Source organism: Pseudophryne corroboree, chromosome 8 (genome assembly GCF_028390025.1).
Source record: "Pseudophryne corroboree isolate aPseCor3 chromosome 8, aPseCor3.hap2, whole genome shotgun sequence".
NCBI lineage: Eukaryota > Metazoa > Chordata > Amphibia > Anura > Myobatrachidae > Pseudophryne > Pseudophryne corroboree.
In genome coordinates, this window is record NC_086451.1 from 423,288,675 (window position 1) to 423,302,253 (window position 13,579).

A 13,579-nucleotide genomic window follows, 5' to 3' on the forward strand; every position below is an offset into this window, starting at 1 on the left:
AGAGCATTACACCCCTGGCAACGAACATTACACCACTGGCAACAAAACTCCTGGCAATGAGCATGATACCCCTGGCAACAGGCATGGAACCCAGAGCATGAAACCCCTGGCAACAGGCATGGAACCCAGAGTATGAAACCCCTGGCAATGAGCATGAAACCCCTGGCAATGAGCAGGTAATTTTAAATTAATTAGAAGCCTTATACTGGGCATACACTATACAGTTATCTGGCAGATAATCTTCCAGATCTGGATGGTTGGAAAGAAAATCTGGAAATGGATGAGAGCAAATGATAATCAAACATTTGTTCCCAAACTGTGGAAAATAGACAGAACCTGTTGTTCAGGCAAAATGATCAAATTACAACAGTTTTTGTCCATTTTCCAGTGTTTGGGAGGAAATGGTCAATTGTCATTTGCGCTCATCCATTACCAGATTTTAATTCCAACTAGCCAGATAATTGTATAGTGTATGGCCAGCATTACTGTGGGGCATAATGTATAATGGGCATTACAGTGTGTGATATAATGTGTAATGGGCATTTTGGCGTGTGGCATACTGTATCATGGGCATTGCAGTGTGTGATATAATGTGTAATGGGCATTGCGGTGTGTGGCATAATGTGTCAGGGGCATTACAGTATGTGGAATAATGTGTCAGAAGCACTGCGGTGTGTGGCATAATGTGTAACGAGCATTACATGTGTGGCACATTGTGTAAGTGGCATTAAATTGTGTGGTGTAATGTGTCCCGGGCATTGCGGTGTGTAGCATAATGTGTAACAGGCATTACCATAAGGAGGAAAAATTACAAATAATGTAATGGGCATGAATCAGGATTATTTTTCCCTGTGGTGGCCAATGTCTGGGTGTGCAGGTTGCCAAACTGGGATAGTCATTTCCTGCAATACCACACCCCTTGCAGTGAGGCCACACCCTCTTTTTGTAGCATACACGCCCATGGCGCACGATAATTCTTTACTTTTAATATTGCAATGGGATGGGCACAAAATTTATAGCTACGCCACTGCCCACGAGCTCAATCTTAACACTGAGATAGCGCCCCAACCATTCAAGTACAGCATTTAAAAAACAAAAACTTGAGTAGCTCCTCAGGAGGTTTAATTTTTCTCCAGTATCTCAGACCCCAATTAAGGTTGGAGACCACTGCACTAGAAGATCTGAGTTTTCTGTTGAGAAAATGCATCTAAGGATATCACAAGATATTACAATCCCCATCCAGGGACACATCCTAATGACCTGGAACCGTCCTTGCAAACAGGAGCAGTTGCCATCTATGGATAAAATGTGAAATGTCTTCAATCCTGACTTTTTAACAGACTAGGCAGAGACATGATCACCAGAGGCTTCCCGTTACATTCACTGGGGCTGATTTCGAGCATGCAAGTCAGACGCAACTGTCTGCGTGCATCCAAATGTGGATTTACATACTGTAGGTTACTTTGGGACCGGTATGGGACTTAAGGTCGACAGCAGTTAGGTCGACAGTGGGTAGGTCGACATGAAAAAAGATTGACATGAGTTTAAAAAAAAAAAATTGGTGTTGTTTTCTCCGTCAAGTGACTGGGAACCCTAATTAGTGCACCGTATCCCCTTGCATGGGTCACTTCGCTCGCCATGCTGCGGGCAAGGTGCCTCGCTCCGCTAACACTGCGTTCAGCACAGGTTACCATTCCAATCATAGTCCACGTGGATCGGAAACTATGAAAAAGTCCAAAAAATAAAAAATTTGAAAAACTCAGTCGACCTAGTGTCCGTGTCGACCAATCGGTGTTGACCTAATGGGTGTCAGCCTAAATGGTGTTGACCTAGAGTCCGGAAACCCTTTGGGACATCGAGGACCAAATGTAATAGAGTGAGAGTTTCAGAAAGTGAGAGATTTGGTAACGTTTTTCAGTTTCATCGGGAGCCGGTAAGTGACCATTTGTCCACCAGGGATGATATGTTAACATTTATCACTATCTACAGGATGAATATCGGCAATATGACCATGTTGACATACCCACCCATAATATTAAACCCACCTTCCATACATCAGGATTTGGGGTCTAATTGAGCTCTGCCCTGACAGCCTGCATTGTGCATATATATCTGAATGATAGTAGATACCTGCAGAACTGTGATCATCCTGTATTATAGGCCTAGTGATTGCTGAAACCCGGCCATGTCACCAGCTAAGTGGTCTTGTGTATAAGAAATGTTATATACAGTAAAAGAGTCCTGATGGTGACAGATCACACTGACAAAACAGTACACACCGCAGCTTTTATTTTAGCGTCTCTCTCCATTAGGATATTGGCCGACCATCGCTAATTCCGTCACGATGCTCATTCCTTCTTTGGCCTACAAGCCATGATAATGTGATAGATGGACATGCTGCTTCCTGTAATATACAGAGGGAGAAGCGGAGAGTGAGATATAGACTGGCTTCTCAGCATCACAACCCCTCAGCTCATCTGATTCATCAGGGTGATGCAACCACAGCTTTTGAAGATTTACTTAAGGCCCATACACACTAGATGAGCCCCCGCCGATATTGGCAGGGGAGGGGACCCGGAGGGGTGCCGGCTTTGGCAAGTGCAAACACACTTGCCGATGCCAGCAGGGAAGGGAGCAACGGCGGGGGGAACTATGACCATTCTGCATCTGCAGCATGGCTGCGGTTAACGAGGACCTCCTTTGTCTGTACATGTTAAGACGAGGGCGTTAAAGATGTGCGGGAGCGCGCATTGTTAACGACAATGAGTGTACACACTAGACGTGACTGAAAAAGATCTCGCTCAAAATGGCCCTTCTGAGCGATATCTTTTATTTTCTCGTCTAGTGTGTATGGACCTTTACTTATGCTCCAGTTCATGATTCTATTAGACTGGCTTAATAGTTATTCTCTTTATAGAGCTATATAGAAATGTATCATTTTAAGTTAACCAGCTGAATATGAGTTATTCAGAGTTGTTAGCAAACTGAAAAAGCACACTAATGGGCATAACCATGTGCACTGCAGGTGGGGCAGATTTAACATGTGCAGAGAGAGTTATGGTGTGTACACACGGTGAGATCCTTGCTATGCCCGATTTTCCCCTGAACTCCCCGGAGCCCAACACCACTGATTTTGACTAACTTTTCTTGAGATATGGGCTATGTGTGCTTACGATTTTGGCTTATGTGAGATGTCATTGACCTGTGAGAGGAACTAGATAGTACACCGATCTAGCAAGGATTGACTTGCCTGCACAGCCTATCTTTTCTTGCGATGCCGACCTGGCGGGACCGCGCATCGGGATCGCAAGGTGACTTTCACCTTGCGATATGCACTAACTTTTCTTACGATTTTGACTATATAGTCAAAATTGAAAGAAAAAATCTCACCGTGTGTACACACCATAAGATTTGGGTGGGGTGTGTTCAAACTGAAATCTAAATTGCAGCGTAAAAATAAAGCAGCCAGTATTTATCCTGCACAGAAACAAAATAACCCACCCAAATCTAACTCTCTCTGCACATGTTACATGTGCCCCACCTGCAGTGCACATGGTTTTGCCCAATTCCTAACTTTTCTGGTTTGCTAACATCTCAGAATAATCTCCTTATGGCTATATCCAATTAGCCACTAAATTAGTTTGCCGGGGGCTATCCTATTAGCCCCGATAACTTTTCCGAGTTTTTCCCCATTGGATCACGTTATCTTCAGAAGCATTAGCTGCTTTGTGCCTTACAATCCCTTTCCTGCAACCTCCGTCCTTCTCCAAAGTTTTTTTTTTAAATGACATTGCATGTGACCAGTGTCACTAATACCCCTTTTACACCACCAGCTAGTAACACGGGTTATTGCACATGAGCGCGCATAACCCGTGTTGCTGGCTGGTGTAAAAGGGTCGAGTTGGAATAGTCTGGGTCGAGTGACCCGGTATTCCAACTCAGGAAGTTTGCGGGGTTGAACATGTGTTCAACCCGGCAAACTGAGCAGTGTAAACAGTAGCCGGGTCGATGCGACCCGGCTTCCTGTTTACATTCTATGTGCGGGGCCGGCGCCTGGAGATCATGTGATCTCCAAGCGCCGCCCCCATCGTGTCACCGGCAACGGCACCAACCCGGCAATATGCCGAGCTGGTGAGTCCGGTGTAAAAGGGGGCTGACGCGGGTCACAGCCAGGTAGCTCCCGTGTCAGGGTTCCCGGCTGCGACCCGCTTTCTTTGGTGTAAAAGCAGTATAGGTGAGAAAATGAGAATACACTAAAAGATGAGATATTGCACCAAATCTTATGAATTTTAAGAGGTATGTTGCAGATTTTATTGAGAATGAGCTTTCCCACTTAGGAGTACTTTGATCATCCATAAGAGTGGAACCAAGAGTCAAGGGGTATATTTATTAAAACTCGATTTTGGGTCTATTTAAAATCGACCAGAATAGAACCAACATCCCCGAAAAAATGTGACTACAGTGCTTGTGTTCAAATAGCTCATTTACTAATAGTTGATTTTGAGTTCCATTTCCAGTTCTAAATATGTGCTATTAATCAACAATCGACCAAAAAAATCAATAAAAAAAAAATCGACCAAAATTACACAAAATTATACGAAAGCATTCCTATTGCATACCTCCCAACTGTCCCAAATATCGCAGGACAGTCCCGGTCTTTTGGGACTGTCCTGCTGTACCACCTGCGGGATGCAGTGTCCTGCGGTGGGGGTGGCAGTTGGGAGGATCCTGTCACTCACTGCTCTGCTTAGCAGAGCAGCGTTGAATAGACGCTGTGCGCATGCGCACAGTGTCTATTCACAGGTGACAGAGAGAGGCAGAGAGGGCATGCCAGCAGCTCACAGAGCGCTGGGCATGCACACACATTGACGAAAATGGAGGGGAGTGGCTCACGATCGTGGCACTCCCGTGAAGCCACGCCCCTGGTTCATGCAGGCCACACACCCTTTTCCGGGGCGGCTTCGCCGCGCAGTTGTCCCGACCTACAAATCACAAATGTTGGGAGTTATGCTATTGGCCAAAACAGGTCACATGTACTATACTACCCACAAACACCTACATTCCTGTGCTGATTTGCATATCCACAATTTTTTTTAAATGATTGCTGTGCCTTTCAGTGTCATGATTTATGCAGCCCATGTATTTCCCAACATATTGAGGTTTCAGACAATTCCACATGATATAAAATCAAATAGAACTACTTCTGATGGTAATACTGAAAATAGTGATTTTGGGTCGATTTTTGGTTCTACTGAGGTTCTATTTTCAAATCCACTGTTAGTAAATGTGCTTTTCCTATTGATGTCTATGGGGAAGTACCATCTAATTGAAGTTCAGTTTGTGTATGAATTCAAATTTCTGGTGATTTTGAGGGGATTGTTACTTGGTTTTGCCTTTAGTAAATAACTGATTGTCAAATGCACCCCCAGATCACCTCAAAATGCACCCCAAGATCACCTCAAAATGGACTGAAACTGAAAATCAACCTTTAATAAATATACACCCCAGTGTAAATATCCTGTTGACAATGTGTATGTTTGCTTTAATGGATATGTTAGTAAGGTATTCAACTGTAAGGAGTCATTTCAGTTTCACATAGACCAATAGTCCTCTTTCATTTTGGAACTCAGATGTAAACAGACCATAGACTTCATAGCAGAGCATCAGACACAGACCAAGATAGGAGTATGGTGGTCAATCCCGGGATTGGGATCGGCGGGATCCCAGGATTTAGGGCCAAAAATGGTTGGGATTCAATCCCAGGGTTGGAAGCTCCAATCCCAGGGATTGGGGCATCAACGCTGCCCGGCTTCCTTCTTCTGGCTCCCCAGCGCAGCGTGAGAGGTCATGCTACACCGTCACACGCCACCAGGAGAGAGCAGAGGCGGGACGAGGGGGCGGCTTAATAGTTAAAAGCCAATCCCGGGAATCCTGGGATTGGCCATTTTTCAATCCCGATACCCGGGATTGAAAAAATGGCCCAGGTTTGGCTTCCCTAGATAGGAGCGATGGCCCAATTAGCAGTGTGTGGTCAGGTGGATTGGACAGGTTTCATAATCAATCTAAACGATACCGTTAATCGGCCGTTTTCAGGCTGCCAATGAAAGATAAATCCAGGAAACAAATTCAAGTATGTTGAGTGGTTGCATGGTGCAAGGTTTTCTCACAGACCTCTACAACGCGTTTTGGTCTATACAAAATACTTTTTCAAGCAGTTTACTGATGCATACAACCAATTAGCGGGACAGGCGTTCAAAAATGAAAGAGGATGAAAGGTCCGTGTCATACTTAACTGCCTACTTAAGATAGAATACCTTTCTGACACATCCATGTAAGCTACCACACACATTGTCAACAGGACATATACCATACACTGGGACTCTTGGTTATGAATCTTCTTCTAAGTAACACTCAAATTGATATTTTATATTTTTTATGATTGTTTTACTATATTACTTCTTTTTTTTTTCTTGATGCATTTAAAAAAAAAAATATAAAACCATTTTATATACCACTCGCTCTTTTTTATATAATCTAATTAAGACATTCGGTAATGACGATGTTCAATATTAACTTTATATTAAGGCGGAACCCTCGCTTCACCATTAAGCAATTATTCTCTTTCTAGTTACAAGCCTGTCAAAATGATTGAAAAACATAACAGTAATGTCAGAGCCGGCGGCTGTGCCCGCCTGAACGGAGCAACACTTGAATTGTTCTGTCGGGTGCCATCTAGTGGCCGCTAGCGGGCAAAACACTTGCATTTCCCCCATAGAGGTGAGGAGCTTCGTTAACCTTTTATTATATCCAATATATTTAATCACCGGTGCCAATACCTCTGTGTTTCCAGCATAGCAATAATGAGAATGGAATTATTCAGATTCTCCCTTCTTATAACCCGGGTTGAATTTCTGGAGTGACCCTTTAACACCGCACAGCGACCCGTGTCGACCTGGCAATATACCGGGTTGATAACGGGTTATTTGTGCGGTGTGAAAGGGGTATAAGACGTCCAGATACCATAAATGCAGGGTTTCCCAAACGGGATCCGGTCTGAAGATCGACAGTGCCTAGGTCGACAATGTTTAGGTCGACCACTATTGGTCGACAGTCACTAGGTCGACATGGATGGAAGGTCGACAGGGTTTCTAGGTCGACATGTGCTAGGTCGACAGGTCTAAAGGTCGACATGAGTTTTTTTATTTTTTTTTTCATTTTTTTTATTTTTTCATACTTAACGATCCATGTCGACTACGATTGGAACGGTAAAGTGTGCCGAGCGAAGCGGTAGCGGAGCGAAGGCACCATGCCCGAAGCATGGCGAGCGAAGCGAGCCATGCGAGGGGACGCGGTGCGCTAATTTGGGATCCCGGTCACTTTACGAAGAAAACGACACAAAACCCCCCCACAAAAACTCATGTCGACCTTTAGACCTGTCGACCTAGCACATGTCGACATAGAAACCCTGTCGACCTTCCATCCATGTCGACCTAGTGACTGTCGACCAATAGTGGTCGACCTAAACATTGTCGACCTAGGCACTGTCGATAAAACGAACCACACCCTCCCAAACTTGGTCCTCAAGGCACCCAAACAGTCCAGGATTTAAGAATATCCATGCTTGTGCAATGTGCGTACATGGTATAATCAAGCCGAGATACTAATCAATAAGTCATCTGTGCTTATCCATGGATATCCCAAAAACCTGGACTGTTAGGTTGCCTTGAGAACTGACTGCATTAATGCATTATATAGATGAGGTTGTAGAGAACACGATTCATGCATCATAAAAGATAATGTAAGATATATAGATATTATTTGTGAAAGTTTAGCAAAAAAATGCATGTATTCCACTGCCCAATACTGCTCCGTGTACTACAAGTACCAAGGTATTATGGTGGTCATTCCGAGTTGATCGCTAGCTGCTTTCGTTTGCAGCGCAGCGATTAGGTAACAAAGCAGCACTTCTGCGCATGCGTATGGTGCGCAGTGCGCACTCGCGTCGTAGTTTCACAAAAGCTGATGTAGTTTCACACAAGGTCTAGCGACGCTTTTCAGTCGCACTGCTGGCCGCAGAGTGATTGACAGGAAGTGGGTGTTTCTGGGAGAATACTGACCGTTTTCGGGGAGTGTGTGGAAAAAAGCAGGCGTGTCGTGAAAAAATGCAGGAGTGGCAGGGGAAACCTAGGCGTGGCTGGCCGAACGCAGGGCGTGTTTGTGACGTCAAACCAGGAACGAAACAGTTTCAAGTGATCGCTAGCTAGGAGTAAGTCTCGAGCTACTCAGAAACTGTACAATCTTTTTTTGTAGTAATGCTGAGATCCTTTTGTTCGCACTTCTGCTAAGCTAAGATACACACCCAGAGGGTGGCGACTTAGCGTTTACACTGCTGCTAAAAGCAGCTAGCGAGCGATCAACTCGGAATGAGGGCCCATGTCTATATTTGATCAGCCACGCCCACTACTACTGTATACCTGCAATGGTGAGGCCCATTGTAATTCGGTACAGGATGAGATCCCCTGAGCCACCCTTTAGGTGAACAGGTAATCCATTGTCCGCCTAGATAAAAAGAGACAGTAATGTTGTTATATACTATGCAGAGAGAATTACATCACACTGTAAATATTCTACAGTACAATATTCTTTTTATTCATTTATTTGATCATTCCAGTAGGAATACGAAATCACCCTAAGCTGATGCACAGGCCAGCTATCTCTTATAAGTAACCATATTATTCAACATCATTAGTAAATTGCTCCTATAGTTTCTCCATTAGTCCTCTGTTTTACCTATTTAGATTGTCCGTTCTTTTGACTACAGAAATATTCTAATCGTTTCCTTTTGGCTCTTGTTGCTCACAATAAAAATTACTCCAGCAAAATTTTTATTTTTTGTTTTATAGAAGCAGAATTCTATAAACAACCGCTAAAGCTTAGTACATATGCAAATCTACTTTGAAGACTTAGCAAACCAAAAAAGTTAGCAATTGGGCAAAACCATGGGGGTCATTCCGAGTTGTTCGCTCGTTGACGAATTTCGCTATGCTGCGATTTGTTGCTAATTGGGCATGCGCAAGGCACGCAGGGTGCATGCACTTAGTTATTTAACTAAAAACTTAGCAGATTTGCTGTGGATCCTGCGGCGCTTTTCAGTCGCACTGCTGATCGGTGAATGATTGACAGGAAAGGGGCGTTTCTGGGTGGTAACTGAGCGTTTTCCGGGAGTGTGCTAAAAAACGCAGGCGTGTCAGGGAAAAATGCGGGAGTGTCTGGAGAAACGGGGGAGTGGCTGGCCGAACGCAGGGCGTGTTTGTGATGTCAAACCAGGAACTAAACAGACTGAGCTGATCGCAATCTGTGAGTAGGTCTGGAGCAAATAATTATTTAGTAGCAGTTCTGCTAATCTTTCGTTCGCACTTCTGCTAAGCTAAGATACACTCCCAGAGGACGGCGCCTAGTGTGTGCAATGCTGCTAAATGCAGCTAGCGAGCAAACAACTCGGAATGAGGGCCCATGTGCAGTGCAGGGGAGGCAGATGTAACATGTGCAGAGAGATTTAGATTTGGGTGTGGTGTGTTCAAACTGAAATCTAAATTGCAGTGTAAAAATAAAGCAGCCAGTATTTACCCTGCACAGAAGCATAATAACGCACCCAGATCTTACTCTCTCTGCACATGTTATATCTGTACCACCTGCAGGCACATGGTTTTGCCCAATTGCTAACTTTTTTGGTTTACAAACAAACAAACAAACAAACAAACATACAAACAAACAAACAAACAAACAAACAAACAAACCTTAATAACCCTGTATCTATCTATCTATCTATCTATCTATCTATCTATCTATCTATCTATCTATCTATCTATCTATCTATCTATCTATCTATCTATCTATCTATCTATCTATCTATCTATCTATCTACAGTATGTGTAATTACTGTATTTCTGTTTCATGTCTATTTAACGGGTGTAGTATGGTATGCCGGCGGCCAGCATACCGTCTCCAGAATCCCGACCGCCGGCATACCGACAGCTAGGCGAGCGCAAATGAGCCCCTTGAAGGCACTGTAGCGTGCTACGCGCGTCACCCTATTTATTCTCCCTCCAGGGGGGTCATGGACCCCCAAGAGGGAGAATAGGTGTCGCTATTCCGTGTGTCAGGATTCCGGCGCCGGTATAGTGGTGAGCACCGGGATCCCAACAGCCAGCAAACTGATTACCACCCCTATTTAACACATGCGCACTGCACACCAAACACCTGGACCCCCTTGTGGTGACTACGGCAAAGCCATATTGACAGTCGCCAGCTGTTCGCAGAAAGTGCTCTCACCTGCCCCAATGCCTCCAATCACCCACCTACCCACCTTATCGGAGATATCTGCAGTGGACCCTCCATTTTCAATCACAAAATCACCCTTTATGGGTTTCTATGGAGGCTGATAAGTTATGAAATGTACCAAGCTCTGGAAAGCTTAATTTTTCAGAACTTGGCTCTGATAGACTATGTCTGCTGGCAACAATTCAATTGTGCTGACACTTGGGCGTGATTACTGCCAGCGCCGACATTTCTGCTCGCCGCCCCCTGAGGTGGCGATCAAAAATGTGCGAAGTATCCCATTTGTGGCTTTTTGCATTGTGGGCAGTATTTTAGTTGGGTTTAGCCGCTATGCGTGGCTAAACCTGGTCCTTTTGGGACCATCAGAAGTAATGGCTGCCCGATTGGAGCAACAATTGAATTACTCCGATGTACAGTCAAAAAAACAATTGAATCTCCCCCAGAGAATTCAAGAGAAGGCAGTGAGCATTTGGGGAAATGTGCATAAGTCTAAGACAGTCCTTCATAGCAATACCTGGAATATCTTCTGTTTCTCTGGAACTCTGTTCTGAACATGGGCTCGGCTGGAGCTGGAGAAGGTCCTTGAGATTCTTTGTCCTAAAACCTGATGAGATCAATGAATTCAAAGTTCACTGTTTGTCATATACTGTATAGGCCCGCCTCCCAGGCCAAATTAGCACCATGGGCCTGCTTTGATGTCGGATACCGTGGAACAATTTTTTTGTCTTCTGTGGATGCGCCTAGGTTGCACTGCACATGTATCCAGAGTCCATGCGCACAGAGTCAGAGTCAATGTTTTGAAAATGTATTGCTTGTTCCTGTGACACGGAGGTGGCTCAGCGGGCAAACAGAGATGGCCCATCTTATGGACTTGTTATGGGAATGTTGCGAGTGTGCCACTGATAGTGGTTGCATACATAGACCCAGAATTGTCCACATTGGAGGCCATATTATATAGAGAATCTGCACCTAGCATAGGGCAGACGCAGCAGGCTGTGTGACGGTGCTCAAAGTGGGTGTCTCAATCCTTCCACATGCAGATGCATTGGTGTACACCAGGGATGGGGAACCTTTGTACCTTCAGCTGTTGTTGAACTACACATCCCAGCATGCCTTGCTACATTTTTGCTATTTGACCATGCTAAAACTGATGCAGGGCATGCTGGGATGTGTAGTTCAACAACAGCTGGAGGTCCGAAGGGTCCCCATCCTTGGTGTACACCATGGAAGAACTTGCAGAGGTATTTTCATAAAGTTGCAGAAGCAATACCCTCAAGAGACGCAGACAGGGATGCTGCTGCATCGTCCGCACAATCAGGCCCCATATCACTGGCGTTTCTATAATTGGTGCAGTCTGTGTGGTGCACACAGGCCCCTGAGTCCAGAGGGGGCCCCCACCGCACACACTGCACCCATTTTTAAAATACTCACCCCTCCTGAGTCCAGCGCTGGCATCCGCAGGCAGCGCTGTGAAAACGTCTCAGCGGCCATTTTCACAGAGTTTTGCGCATGCGCAGTAGAGAAATCTCTGGGAAAATGGCCACTGCGCCATTTTCCCACAGATCTGCGCATGCGCAGTAGAGTCTGAGCCCTTTAGCGCTCCTGCAGAGAGGAGGGGGCCCGAATGGAGGAGGCTGAACACGGGCCTCCTCCTGTCTTAAAGCGCCCCTGCCCCATATGTGTTACTTATACCATACCAGGCCTGGCCAAGCTGTGGCTCTTCAGTGTTTGTGAAACTACACATCCCAGCATGCCCTGCCACAGTTTTAGCATTCCGTTTCATGTCAGGGCATGCTGGGACTTGTAGCTGGAGAGCCACAGGTTGAACAGGCCTGTCCTACACATTAGGTTTTACTACATTTCCCACCTACATGGCTGAGAACTACAGTCATGTTTTTATTACATAAAACCTCCCTTTCTCTGACCAGGTATGGGGTCCTCGGAACCACTACCTGTGGAACTTATCCCCTACTCTCTATGGGGGAAATGTACAAAGCCTTGGAGAGAGATAAAGCAATCAGTCAGCTTATTATAAGAGTTATTTACAGTATCTAGCACATTCTTTGAAATGGCAGTAAGAAAATGATTAATTGCTTTGGGTAACTTCTTCACTTTATCTCTCTCCAAGGCTTGATACATCTCCCCAATATATCAGAGCTTGTATAATTTGCATAGGTAACTGGACTGAGGCAGCTGGTAGCTAACTGGATGGATGACGCATACTGTCCAACCACCAGAATGCTTTCACTTCTGTCATTTTTCAAACGCAGCCTGTAACATGACAGTTAGGAGCTGATTGGCTGGAACAGTATCTCCATCCACTTTATTTCTCTCCAAGGCTTAGTCAATAGACCCCCATCAGTCTTTGTTCAAACTGTTAAGTACCATACTTTGCAGTGGGACATGTGTGATAACTTCATAATGAAATACAGTACATAAAAGATATAAAGTAATGTAGTATTTCATTTTAACACTGATTGTCAGATATTCTTCAGGTGATATGCGTGGTAATAAGGTCTGCACTAGTTGCTCATTTTATTGCTTGATACATGTGCTACGTACACAGCACAAGTTTATATTAATACTATATAATAAATACAAGTAGGCTTATTACATACCAGAAAATTCCTCATGTTGCAGACTGCTCCGTTGCGTTTTGTTCCCTTCGTCCTCTCTGTGTCATCTGACAAGGACGAGCACAGAGGATCATTCCTACCAGAAATAGACGTCCTGTAGCAGAGCAGGCCAGGGATCTCTGTGTCACCCTCTGCTAACGTGACACCAGGACTGGAGCAGGAGAGAAGGCCTGTGGGAAATAAATGGTGTCTCCCATCGTGAGTTGTATCAAGCAAAATCAGTGTATAACATTAGACAATGAACTTGGTGGAAAATGAAAGTGTAAAAATGAACTGTAAAATAACTTTCAAACTTTTTATGGCTGCACTAAAGTACCTATTACTCTAAACACGCAAAGTTCACTGTTCCCTGATTCTTTTAATATTAGAAGATCTTGCGGCTGTGTCCCTGAATGTTTTTGTCTGCAGCAATTTTTAATGGCCACCTGTTGTGTCACTTCATACATGTTGGCTGCACAAGTACACGTTTGTTAAAGGAGAAAAATAATAGTTGTTGGCGTTTGTCACCACTACAAATATGGCATTACAGCTAAGATGCATGTAAGATAAGATAAGATAAGAATATTTTATTGTCAGCTCCCGTGTATAAAGGCTACAGAGGTGAG

At 44.5% G+C, this 13,579-nt stretch overlaps 1 protein-coding gene across 1 annotated transcript; it reads right to left on the minus strand.

Annotated features, from left to right (window-relative positions):
- Positions 1-2,272: 2,272 nt before the first annotated feature.
- On the minus strand, positions 2,273-13,066 carry LOC134947894 (cytochrome c oxidase subunit 7A2, mitochondrial-like). Its single transcript, XM_063935726.1, has 4 exons — positions 12,957-13,066; positions 10,853-10,942; positions 8,475-8,559; positions 2,273-2,404 (listed from the first exon to the last, which is right to left on the minus strand). Exons 1-4 carry the CDS (start codon positions 12,969-12,971, stop codon positions 2,349-2,351), a joined length of 246 nt encoding a protein of 81 aa, XP_063791796.1. The 5' UTR covers positions 12,972-13,066; the 3' UTR covers positions 2,273-2,348.
- Positions 13,067-13,579: the final 513 nt, after the last annotated feature.